This window comes from Biomphalaria glabrata, chromosome 8, assembly GCF_947242115.1.
Source record: "Biomphalaria glabrata chromosome 8, xgBioGlab47.1, whole genome shotgun sequence".
Classification (NCBI taxonomy): Eukaryota; Metazoa; Mollusca; class Gastropoda; family Planorbidae; genus Biomphalaria; species Biomphalaria glabrata.
The window spans coordinates 27,382,007-27,407,653 of NC_074718.1; the positions used below are offsets into that span (position 1 = coordinate 27,382,007).

The 25,647-nt window shown below is 34.5% G+C and overlaps 1 protein-coding gene across 5 annotated transcripts; it reads right to left on the minus strand.

The window, feature by feature from the left end:
• Positions 1 to 389: 389 nt before the first annotated feature.
• Positions 390 to 24,819, minus strand: LOC106064138 (F-box only protein 8-like). 5 transcript variants are annotated; one of them, XM_013222635.2, is made up of 8 exons: positions 24,194 to 24,819; positions 18,789 to 18,961; positions 18,496 to 18,644; positions 16,692 to 16,785; positions 15,208 to 15,334; positions 12,340 to 12,458; positions 8,946 to 9,130; positions 390 to 5,734 (listed from the first exon to the last, which is right to left on the minus strand). In XM_013222635.2, the coding sequence occupies exons 2-8, from the start codon at positions 18,806 to 18,808 to the stop codon at positions 5,529 to 5,531; spliced, it is 900 nt and encodes a 299-aa protein (XP_013078089.1). In that variant the 5' UTR covers positions 18,809 to 18,961; positions 24,194 to 24,819; the 3' UTR covers positions 390 to 5,528. The 5 variants fall into 5 exon arrangements, with proteins under 5 accessions (XP_013078089.1, XP_013078091.1, XP_013078092.1 ...); XM_013222637.2 differs by having other exon boundaries at positions 24,101 to 24,819; XM_013222638.2 differs by having other exon boundaries at positions 24,777 to 24,800.
• Positions 24,820 to 25,647: the final 828 nt, after the last annotated feature.

Below are 25,647 nucleotides of genomic sequence, written 5' to 3' on the forward strand. Positions count from 1 at the left end.
AGACAGTCTACATCACTCTTAGTCTCAACAAAACAATAGGGGGTATTTCAAAAACAGTTCAGATGTCTAAACTAAGACAGTTGAGTCGGTGACTGGTCATTTCATCCCCGGTCACTTCATCCCCAATTAAATACTTTTTCTTATTCATTGTTGTTTAATTGTGCTGTTAAGGCTTTGACTTTAAGCCCTCATTTCATCTAATAAATAAATATGATTATGCTGAATGCTTTTTGATATGGCGCTTCTATTGGATTTGGCGGATGTAATATTATAATATTATCTTGCGCATGACATAATGATCAAAGGCCAAGGTGTGGTGGAATTAGTGGAAATCTTTTGAGAGATAAGAATGATTAGAATACTTATGACCATGCCGCTGATAACTTATCATTAAAGGCCAAGGTGTGGTGGAAGTAGTGGAAATCATTTAAGAGATGAGAACGATAAGAATACTTATGATCCTGCCGCTGATAACTCCTGACGACCATCTTTAACTTTATTTTACTTTTCAATCGCTCTTGAAAATGGGCGCGTCATTTTTAGCCTTGAAATAAGGTTTTATTTTTTCTACTAAAGGCTGACTTCACTCATCCTCAGGATATCATGTCGCCTATATAAGTTTTGCTTTAATTCCTTTTTAACATTAAAGTTGTAAATTGTGCTAAAGGCAAAGAGAATTACAAAGATTGTTCAGCAATATGAATCGATGGATTGTCTTCTTAACAATCAATAGCATAGGCCTATCTGTCTTATTGATGTAGATAAACACAAAAAAAATTTTTTTATTGACCTCTATATTTATACACGTAAAATTTTTATAGTTTTTAATGGCATTTAATTTATTCTTATCTAATGTGTTACACTTTTTGTCAAGTAAATAAAAATGAATATATTAAATATTACTTATTTCATGATGTTACAATGACTATTTGTTAGATAAAATGATCAGATGATGAAAAGAACAGGAGATGAAATGACCAGGGGATGAAATGACCGGGGATGAAATGACTGGGAACCAGTGGAGTCCAACAGCTGAACATGCCAGACAACATCATACAGAACCAGAAACAGCATGGTTGAAGCAAAGCAAAACCAGTTGTCAGAAGAAGAAAAAAAAAAAGCAAATCAGGACCCTCTTTAAACACAGTGGACCAGGCAAGATACATAGACTGTACTCAGTGTCTGACCCACCTGGACAAGTGTCACATCTGATGACTCACACAGCAACTAACAATAAATGTGACCATGTTCAATGTACTGCAATGCATTCTTCTCCCTCTGTAAGGTACTTAACATTTAGAGCACATCAACAATGCATGCATAGGCCAAAAGTTGTTAGCAACACACAAAATCAGTTAGAAACCAAGCCAAATAGTATCACTCCAAAAGTCTTTGGACACGTTCATCCTCTCAGAGACAACAAGAACAGCAAGGTGCAGACAACAATGTTGAACTTTCATATAAAAATGTTAAAAAAAAAAGGTTCTAGGTTTTGTCACAGCATTAGAAAAAAATCAACTGCAGTCCAATAACATGGGCAAACAACATCTTGATGGCATGTTAGTGCTATAAGGTTGCATCTAAGAACATGCTTTTGATAAAAATGATAGAGAAAAAAAACATGAATGATGTTTGCAAACCAAATCTCTTATGTACAAAATAATGGAGAACAAATGGCTCAGTTTCAAAAATGTGTTGTACATGTTTCTGGGACCTAATGTGTTGTACATGTTTCTTGGACCTAATGTGTTCCCCACTAATCTACTACACTTTGTGTATCTAGGGTCTGTCTCAAGTTTTACCTTTACTTTTATAGGTACAGCAAGAACATACAAGAAATTTCCCAAAATAAAAGTAAATAAATAAAAAAAAAAAAGAGAAAGATTTTTAAAGTAATTGTATTTTTAATTTTAAAGACAAATTAGCATTGGCTTGAAATGAAATCCCTGCAATGTATATATTTGATATATTTTGTATAATGATCTTGATTTAATCAACAAAATTTAACAAACAAAACATGATAACTATACACGTATATAATTTTAAAATATGAAACCAACATAACGGTACAGATTTTGCAAAGAAAAATTTGAACTAGAAATCATACATTTTGTATGGGTGTATATTTTATAGACTTCAAATGTTCACATTTTTACCTTCAATGGAAAATTCAAATCAATGTATGTTTTAAATTACTAATAAATAACTGAGTGTGTATGTGTTTGGTAAGCAAATACAAGGAAATCTAAATCTTTATTTAAATTTTTTGTAATCACCACATAAAAAAAAAAAAAACATTTTTAAATCTGAAAAAAAAAAACCATTTTGAACTCAACATCTGATTAGATAATCACCGCCATTATTTTGAAGACATATGTATTCAACTAAGTTGTAAGAAATACAAGATAAAGGAACTATTAATTGATACTGAGCAATGATGTGTATTTATAAAACCAAAGAAAGTGTCATCCAAAAAAGAAAATTAATTTGTCAGGCAGCAATGAAATAACAAATCTATTTTATTATACACTGTTTTCTTTGGGGTTTTTTAAAACTTCCAATTGTGACAAAAAGGATTAGCAGCTGGCTCAACAATGAACTTGACCTAAGACACATTTTAGATGCCCAAAACAAAAACATTCTTATAGTAAAGACAGAAACAAAACACTCTAGTTGGCATATCATGTGGTAAATGACTTTGACTGAGAAGACTGAGGAATGAAGGAAGGTATTGTGTTAGCTAATTACTGATCTTTCACAGAAAAATGTGATTCTCAAATCAAACAATATTCAACAGTAATTCAGCTATAAATAAAAGATTTACTACAGATGTCCCACAAAATGGAATTCATAATTTCTGTTGTGATACATGATTTTATAATATACGATTTCATTAAAAAAAAAATGTCAGAACAGATCATCGATAAATTTTCCAGTTTATTCTAGTTCTTCCTGAATAATTAGCCTAATTATTTTGATTAGTGCTAAAACATTGGAAATGATAAAAAAAAAAAAAAAAATGTAAGCAACTGAACTTCACAACTCATCAATACATTTCTCTGCAGGTTGGGCAATAAAACCTAACAGTATTGCTCATGTTTTTTTTAGGATTAACCTCCCTTTAACAAATGAATGACCATTCATGAAATGTATACTGTAAAGAAGAGACAGTGTAAAAACATAGGTATACCTAAAACAATAAAATGAAGATATTTCTTTCTAGTCTTATATGAAGGGTTACACAAATAGATAACTGGATAAAAGGAATAAAAGAAATTCAGTTTTGCATGAGTTAAGTACTTTTATGTAGCCAGCAATGACTATTCACACAGCCCAACAACAGACATGAGAGAAATGGTGAAACATTTTCATACCACTGCTACATACTCAGACACCACAGAATATTTGATTGGAATGGTTCAGACTCATCACATAATGTGTTCTCATAAGACTTGCAGACACTTTTACTTTAGACCGTGTGCTGACTTAGGTTTTATAAACAGAGATTTCTACTAAAAGTGTTGCAAAGTTTTTATTTTCTTACTGGAAACATCATTTTTTTGTCTTTAAAAGAAAACTTTTTAATCAACTGGGAAAAAAAAATTAATGTACCATTCACTAAAACAGTAATTTAAAATTACTTCATAAAGTTTAAAATGGATAAAATATATCAAGAAATGAGCTTAAACATTAATATCTAACACAGAGAAAAGATGAGAATGGAAATTAAAATAGTCTCATTTTTTCAATGAAGGCCTTGGAAAAACAAGTAGAATTGATAAGTTCAAATTTAAAGCTTAAGACAACATAAAAAGACCAGAAAATAGAACTAAATTTCATACGTTGTGGAGCAAAATCCTGGCACTCATCAATAACACAGCCTGCCTTGTACAATGACATTTTTAACAATTTAGCCAAATGATTGCCTAATTTTATTTGTAATAGACTTGAAAGTATTTTCTACCTCATTTCCTCCAGCTGAATGTTGTTCAGCTTGACCATGGCACACTCTATTTACAACTGGAACACACATGAGATTGTACAATTGAATAGAACAATGGCACTAGTAGAGATTTTTAAAAACCATGCCACACCATTCCACTTCACCCTTCAAATGTTCTATACATTCATTTAACAAGTAGTACAATTCTGATTCAAACAAATTATAATTTTGTTTTTGAATTGTAAGTACTTAAACAATTAGATAACCATTTCTTTGATTTTCAGACCCATTATGTTTAACAGTTTAGAACCTTTGATAAACCTAAACATTCAACTCTCAATTGAACTTTACTCAGATTCATGCCAGCTAAAAAGATGTAACAGAAAGAAGTTTTATTAAAAAACTTTGATACAGAAAAGGAGGGAAATATTTTTTATAAGTAATTAAGCCTTACACTGATTATTTAAAAATTCATGTGCCTATAGTTTCTGTATGTAAAAGAAATATCCACATAAACTGTAAACTTGCTTTAAAAAATCCATCTACACATTGCAATTAAAAGATTTTTCTTCTAATCATCACAATAAATACATTTTGATAACATGGCTACGTATGGCGTCAGGAATGTATCAGGCACCATATCAGGAAAATAAAATCTAAGGCTCAAAGTATGTATGGCAGAAACAAAATAAAAGCAAAATGTACATGTATAAGTATACAACTGCTTTGTTAGCAAGATTAACATGTGTAACATGGAAGTAGTGGAGGGATACATAAAGGCAGAGCTGACTTTAGTTGACAGTGAGTCAATTTCAAGTATAGCTGGTTTACCTTGACCCACTCCTTTTCTTTTTTTTTTTGTTTGTTACTAGATAAGATATTAAGTTCCTGTCATTAGAAAACCAAGGATGATACTAGTAGGAAAAATGAAACAAAGGGAAGGGGGAAGTCTGGACCATCCTGACCAGCAAAACTACAATGACAAAAGAGATATTTATTATTTTATTTATTTTTTTTATTTTATTTGCAGTTTAGTTTAAGAGTAGATAGATATGTTTACTTAAGTTATTTAAACCTGGCAAACTCCCATCAGTGGAGAGCTGCACAAAAATGAAGTTAACACTGAATAGACTAGGGTCAAGTAAATATCACTTCATTAAGTAATCAGGGTAACTAGTACTTTAAAAGCATAAGCCTCAAATGATGCCATTTATCACTGCAGTAATGTGACATCATCATAACAACCCAATATTAATCACAACAGTCACTTAGACAATAAATAGAGATATAAAAAAATAAATATAAATAATTATTTTAGGGTCAATCATCAATGTAAAATTTCAATGGTAAAAAAAATTAATAAATAAATATCACTCATTTCAACATTAAATTATTTTTTTATCATTTCTTTTATTATTTAATTTGTAAAAAAAAAATTGTTTTAAAAAATGTACAAGTTAACAACTGATGCTTATCAAGACTAAAACAAAAACCTGAAAAGCTTCTTTTCAAGTACGGCAGAAAATCATCACAATAGCTTTTTGTTTTAAATTTGTCTAAAACAGTTGTTATCAAGCTATTCGCATCAAGAATTGGAAAAGTCCTTTGGGGCAACATGGCCAGCTAGGTAGATGTTGTCGTACATGTGCCCTGCCAGATCTCGGCTGAGTTCAGAAACTGCCTGGCAAGTGTTCTTGATGAACTCACGCTTAGACATCTTGTTTTTCACATGAGGGCTGCACAGGTCAACGGAGAGCATTATGAGGGAGAAGCAGAGCACAAACACAGCATCTTGAAAAGTGGGAATTCAAAGAAAAATAAAACATACACAATTACACTTAACCTAAAATTAAACAAGAATAATTAAATTAAAAAAAAACAAAGCTTATATTAAGTTTGGATCAGATGTGTAATAATATAAATGATTAACCTACACCTAATAAATCTGTGCAATGCAACACCATTCCACTTCACCCTTCAAATGTTCTATACATTCATTTAACAAGTAGTACAATTCTGATTCAAACAAATTATAATTTTGTTTTTGAATTGTAATGAGAATTGAATCAGAAGAAGATTTAGATATGTCAAATGATACAGAAGAAGTAGAAAAGAAAAATGAAGACACAAAGTCACAAGACACAAAGTCACAAGTCATAAAAGATACATACCAGCTTACTGCCAATTAGAAATAGTTTTACCAATTATTTTTGTGTAGGTTTTAGCTTTTTCAATGCACTATGATCCTTTTACTTGCCTGGACCAGTTGTGATAGGGGAAGGGAAGAAGGGGGCATCTTGGTGAATGATTACATGATCGTTTTTTAAATGCATTTTTAAAAAATGTGCATTCAAGGCTCAAGACTCCTTAGAGCAGTGTTTCTCAAACTTTTTTGTCTGCCGGCACAGTAAAAAAAACTACAAAAATTTCGCAGCACACCACGAAGAGCAACAGTCTGTTTTCCCAAAAATTTGACTTTAGAACTGCATCATTTTTTAAATCAATGAGCTGCTCTTCTTCTTCTTTTTGTAAGATTTGTAGCTTCATTGTTTCCAAATGGAGAGCTGACCCATCCATACTTATTATTTCAAACTGCTGACTGCAGGTGTGTCAAAGTGGCCATAATTTCGGGGGGGGGGGGGGGGGATTTCTTTATTTGTAGCACATTCATTGTAAGTAGGAAAGCAGTCGAGAACTCCTTTCGAAATCTTACTTTGCCACAAAGACAATTTTTCATCAAATGACTTTCAATTTTGAGGATGCAGTGATGATGGTTTTCAATGGTCCTTTAAGACTTAAATTCAATAAATTTAATTTGTCAAATAAATCAGAGAGAAATGTCACTTTAACCCACCAGATCTCGTCAAGAATAGAAAATCCAAAGTCTTTTTTTTTTCAGCCTCCAAGAATGAAATCAGCTCAGCCTTGAGTTGGACGACAGGCTTTAACACTTTTACTCTGGAGAGCCAACGAACGTTGGTGTGATACAGGAGACATTTGTAGTCTGAATCCATCGCTTCACAAAGCTCTGAGAAAAGTCGGGATGCAAGCGGTCGAGATTTGATGAAGTTTACAACTTCAATCACTTGATCCAGAGCAGACATCAAATCTTTCAGCAAAGATTTGAAGGCAAGAGCTTCTCTGTGGATCATGCAGAGAACAACTAATACATTTGGATTTTCTTGACGCACAAGAGTGACTAATCCCTTTCTATTTCCCTGCATGGAAGGACAGCCATAGGTGCAAACGCCGACACACTTTCTCCACTGTAATTTGAATAGCAAAATGTTTTCGTTCACCACTTTGAAAATATCTTCGCCTTTGGTCGTAGTTGGTAGGTCTTTGCAAAAAAAAAGAATTCGTTGACACATTTTTCATCCTTTATGAACCGAATAAAAGCTAGCTGCTGGGCTTTGCCGCTAACGTCAGTGGATTCATCAACTTTAATAGACAACAGCAGAGACACTTCATCATCAGTCACGTTGAAGTGTTCGCAGATTTGATCTTGTAAATCTGACGATAAGTCTGCGCGAGATAGTATCCTTTGACAAAGGAACTTTTTTAACTTTTTCGGCGGCATCGGGTCCATGGATTTTTCAGCAACTATTGCTAAAACTGGTGCAATGACTGATTCAGCCTCTGTGTTTGCTTTCTTGCGTTTTGCTAATAACTGAGCAACCTTATAAATGCAATCAATCACTTTTCTGGCAGCTTTAGGTAGTTCGTAAGTTTCTTAGCTTGTTTATTTTGTTGAGCCCTGATGCTTTCAAAGTATTCCTTCGGTTGCGCTTTTACAGCTGGGTGTTTTGTTTCCAACTATCTCTTCAACAAGCGCCTCATTCGATAGAGTTGCATTGCAGATCAGACAGAATAGCAATGGAGCATCTTCAGGTCCAGAAGATATGAAACCATATCCGATGGTATCTTCTTTGTACCTTCGTTTGGTTCCTTGCTTTTCATTGAACACTTTCGCAGTTTCATTCTTACTAACGTATTTCTCAATGGATAACAATGAATAATGCTTAGTAATAATTTGTTATTATTAGCATACACCTAAAAAATTTACATGAAACACATCGCTTATTATTATCGTTACCAATTTAAGAACTGCTGTGCGTCTGCTAAGGCTACTATTACTGGTCGTTGCAAGTGGGGATGTCATCGCAACGTAAAATAAACATTTTATAGTAGGCAGACCTGTGTAACACTGCACGTGTGGCGTTCTGAAAACTCCCGCGGCACACCTGCAAATCTTCGGCGGCACACTAGTGTGCCGCGGCACACAGTTTGAGAAACACTGCCTTAGAGGGACTAATTCAATTTATACCACCACAAATGTCAAGTATGATTTCTTTCCCTTGTTTAAGATACCAAACAAAATAATTAATTACCAATAGTTTTATAACTACTATTTTTTTTATTGATTCTTGTGTTGTTAGGTAAAGAAATAATAGTGCAAAAATTTCAGCTTAATCTGAGATTGGGTGTGGGAGAAATAGAGTGTTAAAACTTTTTACCATACATATAGACAGAGAGAGTAAGTTGATATAGCCTTTAAAAAAAATGAAACAACATGGATGTGGCAGGGTTAACTAAAACTGAGACAGTTTTTTATTCCATAACAATATAAATTATCAGGGTTGTAGGTTGAAATCACAGTAGAAGAGCCTAGGCCATTCCATCTTATGTTCCTAATGAGTTAAAAATTTTTTTGTTATATCAACATTTACATATTAAGCAGATAAGTTTGGTTCATATATTTCTGAAAGGAATAGTTTGAAGACAACATGTGGTCGGCATAACAACTATATCCCAGGCATAAAGAACTTTAAACTTTACTTGTGTGTTTTTCTATGTACCCAAACATAAAATCCTTTAGTTGCTTTTTTTTTCTTTTTGGGGGATAAAAGGGCGAGAAACAGATTTTATGTCTACCAGTGATTATGTCTTTCTTATGATTTAAAGTTTACATCAAACAAAACAAGTAATAACACTATCTCACCTTTGCTAAGCCCAAGTTTTGGGTTGCAGGCACAAAACCTCTGTGAGAAATTCTCTATCATAAAAGTCAGAGTGTCTCCTCTTTCTCTTGGAGCTGACACTTCTTTGAAAAATTTGCGCAGAGCATTGGGTAGAAACTGGTTCTGAAAGTTCTGGAGCTGGACTAATCTTTCCAATACATCTGGTCTTAAAATTGGTATAGTCAACAAAACATCATTTACTAAAACAATTGGATAAATGAACATTTTAAAAAAATGTATTCAGAATTTTAACTTCTTCAAATAATGTTACAAAGTTAGTGATGTGAAAAGTGATTCTATATTGAATATTAAGGATGAATGCAGTGTTTCACATGACTATCCACACCCAGTTGTGACCTGCATATTTTTCCTCATCTTATGCAGACAAAAACATTGTCCACCAGCAGTCTATTTAATTTTCCTTTTTGTCTTCTGCATCTGTCTTCAATAAGGGCTTTTCTTTGGGTCTCTAATGTGTTCTCACTGCCTTTGCGAAAGCATTTTCTTTCAGAGGCCATCTGCTGCCAGCTATTTTCCTCTATGCCAGTGAGGGTGAAATGGCAACTAAGTTGATCTTTGTAGCGCTTATGGGGGCACCTCTGTTACTCCATCCTCCTTTAAGCGTGCCAAAAAAATATTGCTTTTGGCATGTGATCGTCCCCCATGTGGAATAAGTATCCAAACCAGTGCAGTTGTCAAATGGTAAGCAGTGCTTCTATACTGTCCACACCAACCTCAAGAGAACATAGTTATTTGAAAAGTAGTCTTGCCAGCATATGCCCTTTATGGAGCGAAGGAAGCTTTGATAGAAGCATTCCAGATGCCTTAAATGCCTTTGATAGAGCATCCAGGTCTCAGGGCCAAATAAAAGGGTGGTAAAAACACTATTTTATAAACAGTAATTATTTTGCTAGGTGAAGAGATCTATTCTGACAGTCTCTGAGTTTGGGTCACTGTTGGCCTTTACAAGATGCTTGTCTATTTCTCTGCCCAGTATGACTTCCCAGGTAGGTCAAGAGGTCAACAACATTAAGATGATGGCTATTTACATTGATTTGTAGAGCTGGGTTGTTCTGATTAGGGACTACTGAAGCATGACCTAATTTTTTAAATTTTTTTTGTTGAGGTTGATGGACAGACCAAACAGGCAGCAGCCTCAGAAAATTCATGGATGGCAAGTTGAAGCTCCTGTGTGGCATGTGCAAGAAGGGCTGAATCTTCTGCATAGAGCAGCTCAGTAGCAACCATCTCTTTCATTTTTTATGGAAGAGCAAGTGCCATATGATAAATATGCTGCATTCGGTGCGGAACTAAATACACCTTATAATCCAAATTCAATAATAAAGTCACATTAGTAGATTGGACATAAAGCTTGGAACTTATAAACTTTTTTGGACCCTGAAACAAGCTTATATCCTCTACATGTAGCTTTTTCAAACTGAAAGTTCAAGAATGAACTTGAAACTTATTATTTTCCTTTCTTTAATTTACTGTGTAGAAACTTGTAGCTTCAAGAAGGCTATGTGTAATTCTGTGGGAGGGTAGAGGTTGACACAGACATGTTGCCAAGTGCTTATGGGACAACCTATTTTTCTTACAGGTTTGACTTAAGTGTGTGTTTAATGTTCTAGTCAACAACTTGCACAAAGCCATGCCTTATTCAAATGGTATTTGGCTTGCTTTTTGTAGTAGGTTGCTGTTGAAATGATGTGTGGCCAGACTGTATGAAGAATTCTGTGCAGCAAGTGTTCAGAAATACCTAGAGGTCCTTTTTTTTTCAATAAATTTGTCTATCTTTCATTTATAATGCGATCTTTCTAAGTATGAGACTATTATAAAGGCAGGCTCATTAAAGTTATTGCCCAAAATTGTAATGGAAATAAGCACTTCACTTCCTATAAAATGCTTCCAATGGTATGCCTCTCAAATAGCTTGGACAACTGGTCCAACTCCTGGCCTTCATGTGTGGTTCAGATAATGAATCCAGAAGAACTGACAGGAAAAGGTGCAAAGGTGAGTAACTGGTGTCGTGCGCGCCTGAAGTTTTCTTTGCATTTAATATTGGTGTTTTAGCGTATAGGAAGTAGTTTCTTTTAAGTGCGTTTTGTTGCCTAGAATATTGTGTGTGTGTGTGTGTTTACGTCATCCTTAGTTCCCGCAAGAGAGAGAGCTTCTTTTGTGAGCTAGGTAGCTGGTTGTTTGTTTTCCCCTTGTAAGGGTACGTAAGTACATAGTTTTATTAAGTAGGCTGATCTTTCGGTACGGGTGTCGCTATTGAAAAGTTCTTTCTTGTAGCGGCATCGCTAGATCTAGGTTTTCTTGTCGTTTCAGGGTGTTAGGCTTTGGGCTATGGGAAAGTGTGTCGCCTTTCCGCCCTTGGAGTTGTGCAGTAACTATTGTTGTTGAGGTGTAGGGAGTTGAGGTTACGTTGGGCGCCGAGATGGAGTGTGAGCGTGAAGGTGTGTTATGGAAACTTATTGGCGTGATATTAGACTAATTATTAATTCAATGCTGACTTCAATGATAGTGATGTATATGTAAATATGTTGATAACTTAAAATTAATTATTATTAAATATTGTTCATATTGATAACTGTTGTTATTCACTAACTGTTCAGTTGAATAACTGTTATTCGATGTTCGTATTTTACATGCCATTACCTTTAGGTTCTTGTGTTACTCTGTTCAGGCTGGGGATACAGGACCATCATATCATACCCTACTTAAGCGACTAAACCCACCTGACAACTGGCAACTAAGCCAGTAAGCTTCGGGGATGTGGAGCTGGTGGCTACCCAACTAGGAAAAGTGAATTTAAACCTCTGCTGCCTAACAGCTATACCAAAACATGGGAAAGATTCTAGAGTCAACCTTGAAGAAAAATCAGGAGCACTTGCTATAGACACATCAGCTGTGTAGAGAAGAGAAGTAACTGCCATAGTTTCTCCTTTTTATGAGATGATCCATAGCCGATTCATGACTCAAGAAGGCCATACAGATCATAAAGGCAACCATAAGTGTAACAGGTTCTGCAGCGGTGCAATTTAATCATCACAATATTCATACATTGCTAGCCCCACTTTTAAAGAAGCATTAATTCCTTAATATTTTATATGTTTTGTTTTATTAGTTTCGACCTTCAGAAATAAAGACTATTATGTTGTGATGGAAGACAGGGGATGGAAGCATGTAGAGTTTGAACTCAGGACCATCATAACACACAATAAGGCAGCCATCAAATGGTCTTTATATGGCAGCATTAAAGCTATCAACAAAGCCACAATCATATTGATTGGCAGGTTTTTTCTTAAGTTGTGAAATAGAAATCCATGTGCAAATATGACATCAAATTATCAAGCTGTGTTTCTATCTTACCTTTTCTGTACAAATTCCAGTTTTTTAGAAGGCCACAATCTTTTAGTTGTGTGTAGAAATTTGGCAATTTCTAAAGGCTTGTCATCCAGTATATTTTTAGACGTTAAATAATTGATACCCTGTTAATAGATTCAAAATAATTGTTAAAAATCGCTTTAAAAAAAAAAATTTAACAACTTGTGACTAACACTTTTTCATTAAAAGGTGCGTTTTTTTTAACCTCTTACATACAAAAAATGAAAAAGAAGAGCTTCTTCTTTGGGATATACCAGTTTAGACCAAATGCAGATAAAGGAAGAATACTTATAAGGTTGAGCTGTGGATAGCTAGTAACATAATTTCAGAATGGTTTGCAGTTATAAAAGATATGGTTAAGATATTCTAATAAAACATCTTAAGGTCCTAGAAAATTATTCTATTACAAGAAAGTCAATAATAATCAGCATAGTTCGTCCATTGTGGACTGATGATGAGGTCCGAGAGCACATATGAGGTTTTTATTGACCTAAAACAGGCATATGACCGGGTGGGGAAGCAAGGCCTCTATCTTAAGCTTAGAGCCATGGGCGTACGCGGGCGGACCTACAACTGGATAAAACAGTTCCTAACGGAGAGGAAAACACGAACACAGTTCCAGTACTCTCTAAGTGGGGAAAACACCCCAATAAGAGGGTTACCCCAGGGATCCGCCCTCTCATGTATCCTTTTCATGGCCTATCTTAATGATTTGCCCAGCTCACTCCGGTGTCGCAAATTGCTATATGCTGACGATATTGTCCTCTGGTCAACCGGGAAGAAAGCTGACCAACTTCAGGCAGCATTACAAGCCGACCTCCAAACCATCTCCTCGTATTGTTCAAAATGGCAGATTCAGATAAACGTTGCCAAAACGACCTGGAGCCTGTTCAGCCTGGGAATCGACATTCTTGGGGCCCCATTCGAGCTCCAACTCGGTGGGCTGCGACTCCAACGTGAAAACACGCCAAAATATCTAGGAGTCACACTAGATAGGAAGCTCTCAATGCACTTGCACATCCAGGATGTTGAACGAAAGGCCTCGGAGAAGTTGGGGTTACTCAGAAAGCTAGCCAGTACCAAGTGGGGCGCCCGAGCTGACACGCTCCGCACACTGTACACAGGGGCTGTCAGGTCCCAAATCGAGTACAGCCTGCCCGTGCAGGTGTACGCAAGCAAGATGGCCCTCGAATCACTCGATCGTGTACAGGCCCAGGCTCTCCGATTCATTTGCGGCACCTATAGAACGAGCCCAACTTCCGCTGCAGAAATTATGTCCAACGTGGCTCCTCTCAGCCTGAGGAGAGAGCGCGCCGTGCTAACTGCCCTGGAACGCTACAAAAAGGGCGAACCAGGGCTACCGACCCACACTTTAGTCAGTCATTGGAGAGAAAAACATAGGATAAAACGGACATCATTTATGCACTGCGCTACAAATTTGAGTGCACAAGCTGGCCTCTCCACTGACTGGGTCCCAATTAAACGGATAAGCACGTGCCCACCCTGGAGGAGACAGCCCATCCCTCCCATAAATTTCACTATACATGGGTTGGAGGGGGCCACAAAAAGACACACACACCCGGACCTACTAAGGAAAATGGCATTGGAAACACTAAAGACCTACCCGGCCGATGCCATATACGTTACACAGACGGGTCAGGTCATGAAGGACCCCGTAAGAGCTGGGTATGGGGCCTATATCTGTTACCAAGACCTGGACCCAGAAAAGCTGTCAGGCACATGCGGCCTCGCCGCATGTAGCTTTGATGCAGAATTAACGGCAATTACGAATACCCTAAATCAAGTGCTCCAAAAACTGCGCGAAAAGATAACCGTTGTAATGGTTACCGATTCCCAGTCCTGCCTCCAAGCCATGGCTGGCTTAGGGGGAAAGTCCAAATTGGTGGAACAGGCAACGACAGTAATATGAGAGTGGGTACATGAAAAGTGGTTGAAATCCTGGGATGACTCCAACACTGCCAGGGGAGTCTGGCAGCACATGCGCCGCCCAAATCGAGAGGACCCGTGGTGGAGGCTAAAAAGGTCGGAACAAACAACAATAGCGCAGTGGCGTAAGGGACACTGCCCCATAGGTGCGTACTTCACCCGGTTCCGGCCAAATTTTGATGCCCGTTGCCGACACTGCGGGGAATCAGAAGAGACGGTGGCGCACGTCTTGCAAGAGTGTCCGCAGCTGCGCGAGCTGCGGGAGGACGTATCTAGTGGTTTACTAAATTTGTATGGAAGCTACGAGGCACTACGCCAAACAGCAGAGTTCCTTACCAAGGCACTACGGGAGACCTAGGTCTCCCTGCCTTGTCACCAATTGGAGTTCATCTCAGATGACCACTTGGGGAGGATGACTAAGTGACTTGCACTGAAAATTTTGATTAAAGTGAGGAGGATTCGCGCAACATGTCGACCTCACTCTCTCGCCCTAAAGCTCATCCTTTTCCAGAAGCAAGATTGACCAATAATAATCACTTTAACATGGCTTGATAACTACAATGAAAATACATTTTTTTTTTTTGGTCAACTGAAAAATAAATTTGTGGAATTAGCTGCCAGGACATCGTGCTCCCCTAGAGAGGACTTTCTAATCCCCCTGGGGGGTGGGGGGTGCGCGCCCTCACAATTTGAGAAGCGCTGGCCTAAGTGATTCGCTATAGTTCTATCACAGAATTTAACACATAATATGGGCTTGTAATAGTTTGCTGGAAGGATAACTAAAAATAAAAATCTTGAGTGTATATCAGTCAGTTCTCCCAGAGGAGCTTTATTCTTATCTCTTGTAAGATGGAAATGATAGAAACATAATAAAAGCAAGTAGTTCCGTTAAAACTCATAACTTACTGCAAATGGGTCTGTGTTAAATGTAAGGCTGGCCTCATCAAGTAACATAAACAGTTGCTTGAAGGAAAAATCATCTTGCCTGGTCCTATTGTAGATTGTGACACTTCCCCAACAGCTTCTGCATAATCTGTAGACAACAACAAGATAGAGATTAGTTTTAAATAGTTGCTATATGTTAACTATTTTGACAGGTATTTTTTTTTGCTTTGTAAATGGAACATCTTGCACGTTCCCTCATGAATTCTAGTATCTCTTAATGCTGAAATTTCTTTGGTTTGTTTCTTTTGTGAACTCCCATCAGGGACATTCCATTCCACAATTAATCATCACAACTTAGATATGCTTTCTATCTTCTTTTTTTTTTGGCCATTACTTTCAGTCATTATCCGCACTTTACAATGTTAAAAAAAATAATCTTTTTTTTTAAAAGTATTATAAAATTTTCTTTATTTTGATCATGTTTACTCAAAAAAAAAAAAAAAAAAAAAGATGGAAATAGACAACAATTTAATATTATTATAGTTTATATATAGCACTACTTTCATGCATATAGCATGTTCAAAGCGCTATGGTCCAATCTGATTTGTGGACCAGTGGTGGGAAGGGGTATCTGGGAGAAGGTTTTCCGTGCTAACTTTAGGCGCTCAGTAAACACAACTCTACTCGAGTCAGGTGTCGAACTTCCAAATCCTTTCATATATATAAACAAACAAAGTGATTGACTGTCGAAAATTATTTTTAAAAAGTAGTAGCATTTTCAGATATTAAAAATTTGCATACCGAAAACTATGAAAATCAAAACTGGACACTTGTCATTTTGAACATGCAAAAAGTATAGTTGTACGAAGTACAAGACAGGTAATATCTGGTTAAAATTTCTTATTTTTTTATAAATGTATATAAGACCCAAGGAAATGAACACACAGAAATGTCAGCAAGCAGAGCTAAGGACTATTGCTAACAATGAATGTGTTAGGAATCTGCCCAAGATTCGCTTCAGAATTTATTTGTTTTCAGTTTAGTCACAGCAGAGTCTGCCCCATTTAAGGAGAAGCAATCAACACCTGAAATTCACTTGGGCCCATTCATTGCCTCTCTGAGACAGTTATCTATGATTTTATAACTTTTGGTAAAAAAAATGTGCAGATGACTAAATTACAGTAGAATGGAAAGGGGACTCTATCTAGAGCCCCTACACATGTGCAAACTATAGTGTGTAAATTAAAAAAAAAAAAGAAGAAATAATTATCTTCATCAAGGGAATATACAAATATTTTGGTGGTATGAAATATGAAAATATATCACGATCATTAAATCTACTATTGATAAAATAATTATTTTAAAAATATGATTTTGGTATGGCGCAATAAAAAGCATACAGGAAAACATAGCCGCAGCCCTTTACCCTTCCAAAGTGACTATATCAAACAAATGGTATCCTGTTGCTAGTGTTAACTACTTAAATTGAAACAAACTTGTCCTACCCTTGCCATAAGAATTCATCATTGGCTAAATGTGACCAGACACAGGAGGCAAGACACAAGTCAGTTGCATCTAGATGTGAAAGTACTTCTAAACCTGAAAAGATACATTAGAATACAGTGTCATCAAAACAATCATATTTTACATATTTCATTATGGGAAGGGCCTACATTTAAGTTATCACTTTTTATCAAATGTCAAGGCCTAATATTTCAATGCTATCACTAGGGTATGTATCACAAAATTAGCTAAATTCAAAACTATAAGTGAGAAGGAGCTACAAAGACTCAAAAACAAAGCTATACTGCTGCAGGGGTGAACAAAGGAGCTACAAAGAATTAAAGTTAATAATATAATGTTGCAGATATTCCATTCCAAGCCCAGATGGGATAAATGAATTTCCACAAATTAGGGCGCTATACCTATTTAAGTATCTGCGCTATAAATTATAAGTCTTTCTAGATTCTCCCCACAAGATTATACATAACCATTCCTATTGCCTAATGTTTCTGTTAGTGTACATTTCCACTGAAATAGTCATACAATGTTGATGGTGAAGAGTAAAAGAAAAAAAATGTATTGCTCATCTAAAGGCACTACTTCATCCCCCAGAACCACAAATACCCATGAAACAGCTAAAATACAGAGATAATAATATAACAATATTTTTTTAACCAATGAAATAGCATACTAAAGAAACAGCAAGAAAGGAGGGAGCAATAAATAGTGGTTTTCTTCACAGCTTTGCGCTTATTTTTGCTATTGTATCTCAAACCTTTACCAAAATAAAAGTAATTTTATGACTTCAGGTTAAAGGAGTATGATTACATATATAACGGCCATGTTTCACTGCTGTTATAAGTGTTAAATATTTCACTATTATTAAAAATTTTGAATTTTTAACAGCTATTAATCGGTTTGAATATTTCACTGTTATTAAAAAGTTTTAATGTTTTACTGTTATTAAAAAGTTTGAATGCTTTACAACTGTTACAATGTTTTAATGTGTTACTGCTATTATAAAGTTTGAATGATTTACCCCTATCCCCTTTGTAAACAGTGTGTAAATATGTACACATGACTTTAAAACCTTTTTTTTTTAATATGAAAAGTTGTAGAAAAATTTCTTAAACACTGCATATAAATTTATTTTACACAGAAAGGTAACTAATATTTTTTTAAATTTCAAAATGTATTTAGTACATCAAATATTTAATTTTCTTATTAAAATTATTTTCTTGCATATAAATCATATTGAATATTGTAATTAAGATATAACTGATTAGTTTCTATTTCAAATATAAAAAGATAATTATATTGTGGTAATTTTTTAAAAAGTTATGTGTACAAACGTGCACAGACGCTATAGTGTGACTCACTTATGCTGGATAAATGGTGGCACATCTTTTAATTTTAGATCTATAGAATTTAGATCTAAGTCTACTAGACTTTTAAGAATATAATAATTCTACAAGTGTTTATTTGAAAAGTTTGAAATATAGATTATAGGATTTATAGAAATTGATTTTAAAAAAATAGTCTAGTTCTACTAGACTGGGAAGATGCCGCAGACATAGTCAGTGATTGATCTTTATGGAGACAGCTTGCCATATTAACTGTAAGTGGAAATTATCTTCTAAAGAATGCTTTGGTTCAACACACAGCTAAGTATTGTGACATAACAAAAGCAAAAGTTAATTAAGCAAAATAATTGGACCACACAAAAATATGCCATCCTAATTTTTTCAAACACACCCAAACCATTAAATAAAATGAATTGGTAATATTTTTGTGAAACTATTTTACTTATTTCTGGAGGAAGCTCATCCAGGTCTGGAAATCTGTCAATGGTATTCATTTCTGGAGCAGTAGTTATTGATCTATCATCCCATCTTGCATAGTCTGTGATAGGTATACCAAGAAAGTCTTGTGGTCTGATACCCACTTCTTGAAGCCTGAAGAAAGATCACATTGAAAGAAAACAAAAATTAATAATGTCAGATTGAAAGATTAAAAAGAAAAAAATTAGATTCCAATAAGGATTTCACCAAGAAAGCAATTCATACAATACAATGCTTACTTTAAGCAATGATTTTTACCTTCGAATGACTTGTCCCATATGCTAAGCTATTCTGTAAACCTCTTAGATATTATACAGAGATGATCCACAAAAACACTGAAACTTAGAATAGGTCTGAGCCTAGAATATGAATCCTAGATCTCACTGTAAATACATCATGAAGCTATTTTAAACTTCTCTGAAGCTTTAAACCTGGCAAGTACAAACAGAATTGTGTCATTCAAAGGGAAAAGCGGCACAGAAAATATCTGGGAAAAGCTGCACAGAAAATATCTAAGTCTTAATTTCAAAGTTGTTATTATTTGTTTAATTTACCATGCTCAGTGTCAGTATCTTCATACAGAAATGTGACATATTGTATGGATGACTCCATTTATCCTTTGTCATCTGTACAATAAGTCACATTTAAAAGAAATAAGACAATATTTATGTATGAAAACGCTGACACCCAAGTCAAAGATTTTTAAACAACTGTTTTGTTGCAAAGGAAACAACTGCCATATCGTTTTTGGATTCTTTATTGAAATTTTTATAAAAATATATTCCTTTATTACTGTACAATTTATTACAGCTTTGATAAAACAATTTTCACTGTAAAAAAAAAATCAAGCCATGACTCTTGCGCTTGCCGAATAGGCTAGTGATAATAATATTCTAGGTTAAGAACATATGAAAAAATTTCCTGAAATTTATTAAAATGCAGGAACTGTACAAAAGTAAAAAAAAAATATTTTTTTAAAATAATAATGTTATTAAGTATCGAAACTATTCAGTTTAAAAAAACTGGATACATTTTATTATTACTAATTATTTCACTATAATTAGATCAAGGACGGGAAAAACTAAGGCACAGCATGTGCTGTGATGTAATAATTTGTGTCTGACAACTAAATATGACAAATCTCCATCAATAATTCAATTTGCAGATAGTCAAAACAAAACAACAAAAGTACTAATATATGTAGGAGGGTGGATATGGATGGACATTTAGATCTAATATTAAAATTTGCTCATTAATTTTTTTCTGACAACTTTGCCTTCTGTAACTTCAAATACAAAAAAACAAAATCTAATAAAATACTCAAGACACAAAGATAAAGGCACATTTCTCATTCCATATGCTAGGTCAAATGTGTACAAAAGCTCCTTCTTTCCTATTGCTATTAGAACATGGAATGGGTTGCCTGAGACAGCCAGAAAAACCTGTGACTTGGCGGAGTTTGAGCCGCAGGTTAGCATGCATGACTAAATGCATAACGTATAGGACGTAATCATCTTCTTTTTTAAAGTAACGTCTGTAATTTATAAGATAAGATATGGAACCACCACTGAACTCATGTCCAGTTAGATTATGGGTTTATTTACTTTCACACAATAATGAACATCCCGTTTCCCAAGTTTTTTGCATTCAGTAAGTGGCAGCAAGAATAGACTTAGGTGCATTTCACAGAGTGTACTGCGGTTTCCTGTTTGTACTTTGTGAGATGTCCCCATGACAATTATACTAAAGTGGAAAAAGAAAAGATATGCCTCGCTATAAATCACACATTGATGAGTTTTTACATTATACCTCATGCATAGGTTTGACTAGTTTATTTCTGTGACCAAGAATATTAGCGTTATAACGCAAGAATTTTAGAGCGTGAATAATAAGCCTTTCCTTCACAATCTGTCAAATGCATCAGAAAGGTGAATAAATTTGCCACACCTTATGATTTCTGTTCCTTATCTTTTGACTGGCAGACAGAATTTCAATAGATGATTCTCTGTGACTCAGTTCTTACTAATCTTACATAATTAGTAAGTGGTTGATTTCTAGATGCCACATGAGTCTTTTGTAACTTATCCTTACAGTTTTTTTTGCCAGGCAGCTAGAGAGATTGATGGGTTAGATACTGTCCTTTTCCTAGGAATAAATGTTTCTTCTTACCAAGACGTTGGTAGGCTACCAGTATTTCAAAACGGTTAATGATGTTTTAGAAAGGAGAAAAAAAAATGAGAACCAATGCAACACATTTTGTCATACTAACAGTACTAACCAGAAGATCAAAACATTGAGAAGTTATAGGAAGATAGAGTTATGTACAAAACAGTGTTTCTCAATCTTTTACTTGAGAGGCCCAAAGACAAAAAAAAAAAATGTTCCAGCCCTCCTTAGCCAACTAAGGAAGGTGAATGAGTTTTTGAGTTTTGAGTTTTTTGGCACATCATCACACTTTAGGCCATGTCGTGCCCAGAAGGTGAATGAGAAAGCACTGTAAGTTCTCATATCACCAAGAATTTTCAGGAAACTGCAGAAATGCATTCTACTGGCATAGACAGCTAAAATTACATCCTGTTATAATTGGAGAACAGCAAGGGACAAATACTGAAATATAGGAGACCATTGAGGTTCATGTAGCACATGTATGTCTGTAGTATGCCTGAACAGTGGAGGATCATTTTCATGTTAAGCAAAACATCTTGAAGTAGGCCTCTTTTTGTCATTAGAGGATATAGGTTACAGACTGAATAACAATTCTGAATTACAGCAGAATAAATATTATTAACAGTGTAATGTGATGTATATAAATGATGGCAGCATTAAAAAATGTGTTTCTTTTTTTTGCTAACCTCTTAAAACAACTTCTACAGCAAGTGGTGTATTTGATAATTCTGGTTCATTTCATCTGTGACATAATGCCCATTACCTTGACTATCCTGAAGCACATCAAAGATCTAGTGCAGAGGTTCTCAAACTGTGGTCCGCAGAACCCAAAGGGTCCTCAAGATGACCGTAGAGGGCCCGTCGAAAGAAGAAAATTGTATAAAATAACTTCTTCTCTAAAAGTCAGTTGATCCAATTGGATAATTTAAATAATAATCAACTAATCAATATATTCAGATTTAGGGCAAAAATCAAAGTTAAGAAGGTTCTAAATCCTCTATGCTGATGATGCAGCTATTGTTGATTAATCTGGTACTCAACTTCAGACCCTTGTTGACAAACTATCTGCTGCTTGCCAGAAGTTTGGCTTAAATATTAGTCAAAGCAAGACTAAAATACTAGATCAGAACACAAATACTGCACCTCGCATAATCATTAATAGCCAACCACTGGAAATTGTTGATCATTATTTTAAAAGTTTTTTTAAAAATAATGTAATGCAAACTATAGATATAAATTTCGTATGTGTTACTGTGTGTGAATCAACTAATTGTGGTAAATGTGCTAATTTTTTAAAAAGTAAATAGATTTACATTGTATGCACAAATTGTACCTATTTTAAAATCATGATTTTATGATGCATTGACTTCGATGATGTGTCATAATTGTGATCCATATTGAAATTCAGTAAATACCAGTTCAAGAAAGAAACCATTTCCAATTTATTGGGTTTTTTTTACTTCCAGATGCACCATTCTATTTAGCTCTATATTATGTGTCAAAAACCAATGCCTAACACATGACTATGTGATGGACCTGAGTGTCTTATGTTCCTCCCCATGTTAAGTGAAAAAGATGTCTTTTTTTTTTGGTCACAAATATGTTGTCACCATAACAATATAAAACAGTCAGGAGAATTTTGACCATTGTGACACAAGAAAGTCAGGAAAAATGAAATGCGTTCTTGACTTGATATGAAGAGATATTTACTATAAAGGGGGAGATATTGAGTGTAGATATGGTATTTTAAAATTAAAATATTATGGACTGGGAAAGGGGGTGGAGGGAGAGAAAAAAACAGTGAAGACACTGTATGAAGAGGTTATCAATGATTGATGGACCATTAAAATGTGACATCAGCCTCAAATACAGAGTCAGTTAAGAACACTATGCTTCAAGATCTAGAAGCCGATCTATAATTTTATTTTTTTTATGCACTTTTTTTTTTTACTTTTGTGCTCAAATGCACAGCAAGGACACTCCTTTGAAACAGATAATAATTTCATAACAAATGGATAAAATAATTACAATAACACACAAACACAGTTATTCATACAATGCGTCCCTCTCTTACTCTGTCTACACCCCCTTTCCTGGTCTCTTACTCTCTTCCTACACAATTCCACTTCCAAACATTCACACATATTCAGTGCAAAGTAACAAATTTTAAGACTCAATCCAAGTGCAGCCATTAAACCAACACACAACAGAAACAGTTCATTGATAGCGCAACACACAAGTGTAAACCAAAACAGCCCCAAAACATTGTTCTAGTTATAGTAGTGAGAACAATGATGAGGGAAAAGGAGGCAGAGAAAATTATTGATAGAATACTAAGTCATTAATTAGGTCACAAACACTAAAGTGCTAGATATTATCTATATTATAAAGTAGAAAGTAAGGCATATGTATGTATGTATGTTACGAATAGAAATCAAAACCGCTTGACCAATCTTGATAAAACTTGGCATAAATGTTCCTTGGGTACTAACTTAGACAGTAGTGTATGTATTGTAGCCCTTAAACAAACTTAAGACCTTCAAAAAAAAAAGTTGACCAACTCTATGAAAGCATTATAACTTCATCGATCTAGGCCATATTTACATGAGAAAAGATCGAAAGGATCTAGATCTATATCTAAGTTTAAGAACTCACTTTGGGCAGATAGTTTTTTACTTTGACACATGAAAATACAAAAGATAGTCTATTGATTTCATTACGTAATAAAATTAACCTTCAATTTTGTGTTTCTAAAGCATATTAAGTATATAAAGATGCTTTTTTTTTGTGACACTAAGTATGTTGATATTCAAGTCAACTACATAAGTACCAATAGGGTAATGTTGGTAATGCTGTACTGTTTTAGCACCTTTCAGTTATGTGTAATTTCAGTTTCTAAACAGAGATGGGCCATATGAAGTTTGGGAAAATAACTGTCTGTCTTGACATAGAATAAATAGAACATGATTTAAATAACAAAATTGTAAGATTATAACATTTTTAAACACCATACTTCTCATGTGTTAGAGATTTTTTTAAGTTATTAGATCCTTGAAAAGTTAAAGAAAGTGGTAACAAAAATGCTAGAAACTTTAAGCACTTGAAAGCATCGACCTGACTGTCAGGCTGACCCACTTTAACACCAAAAATCTAATTTTTTATAAATAATACAAAAATACATATCGTCTTTATTGACAAATGGATGAAGAGTTCATAGAGATACAATCAGTTTTTTTCCTAGGCCTAATCCTTAGGGATATACAAAATCAAACATAAAAAATGTAGGCAACTTATTAACTTGTTCAATTGAATGCAATTGATTTGATGTAGATCTAAGTGTAAGGTACTCTAATTTAAGAAATTAAGTGTATTTATTTTAAATTAGATAATTTTATAACACTCACCATTTTTTTTTCAAATCTTAGATCTAGATCATTAAATTTATTAAACTATTACTGTTGTACTCTTAGAGTACCGGTTAAAGTAGTTACACTTACACTGACAGAGTTAAGTAAGACTCAGACAACTGGTCCTGGTCAAGCACTGTGTGACAGTGAGTCTGTCATTGTGTGACTTTCTCTAGTCTCTAGATTTCTGGATAGATTCTATCTAAAATCTAGACCTAGTCTAGATCTTAGTCTTTCATCAGTCATTCATATTTTTAATTTTAAGCCAGACTGAGAATTGTTGCCAAATAATATTACAATAATATCAACATGATAATTATCATTGATGATTGTTATAGATGACTATCTTTAAATCTTATGATCATAATATGAATTAATTATTATGATTGCTTGGCTTGAGGACAAATCAAAATGGCAAATGTCACAAATTCAAATCAAAATCATGAAAATGTGACAAATTGTCACAAATGAAGACCATCAAGAATAATCAAGATCAAGATGAGAATGATGCAAAATAATAGATATAGATCTAGATATATCTAGATCTAGTCAAGAACTCTAATCTAGATAGTATCTAGGTCTAATATCTAGAGGTCTATTTAAAATCTATCTTAATCATAATAGATTGACTAGATCTAGATCTAGATTCTAGATCGTATATTAATAGATCTACTTCCAACAACAACAACATTGACGTGGCCGCAGACGACATGTTAAACTACTTTTCATTGGTGTAAAAATGAAATAAATCTATATAAAATGTTTTACCAGGAATAGTTTTGACAGAACAAAACTTTACCTTTAATTTAAACCTGTCCCCCCGTCTGTAAAATTGTTACCGCTTTCACCATTGTGTCCATTACAACAATTTTGTCAGTTACATGTTGACAAAAGAATTAATTTATTAATTTATATTTTTCTAGCAAATTATAAAAACATAGATATATGCACCAATGACTTAATTAACATGCATGACTAGATGCATGACGCTTATGACGTAGGCCTAATCGTCTCTATTATATAAGATAGAAATACAAAGTGCATGAGCTCACACAATGGGGTTCAGGAGGGATTTTAAGGATGTAATGAAAAAGAAAATAATAGATACGCTATAATTATAAGATTAATTAATTAGTAGGCCTACAATCTTCATGCTTTTCTTTATGTATAATTTATAATTTATAATAGATCTATATCTAAAGATAGGATCTAAGTATATTTACAATATGATTGGAATCTAAATTTAGGCTATATATTTTATCGTCCTTGGAAAATTAAATTGACCAGCCTCGCGCTGCCATTTGGCATGTCGTTGCAGTGTTGCACCCACCCCCCACGTCTGAGAAACATTAGGCCTACAGCGTTAACAGCATCGTAAGCATTTGAAAAATAAAACATTATTTTAGAGACTTGATGAAAAGTTCGCTAATATTATCCTGGAAGCGAAAGTACCGGTTCTTTTATAGACACTGATAAAAAAAGAAAACCTATGTGGTTTGCTTACGGGCATTATGACAAAAGTGTTAATCACTCTTAAAAAAAAA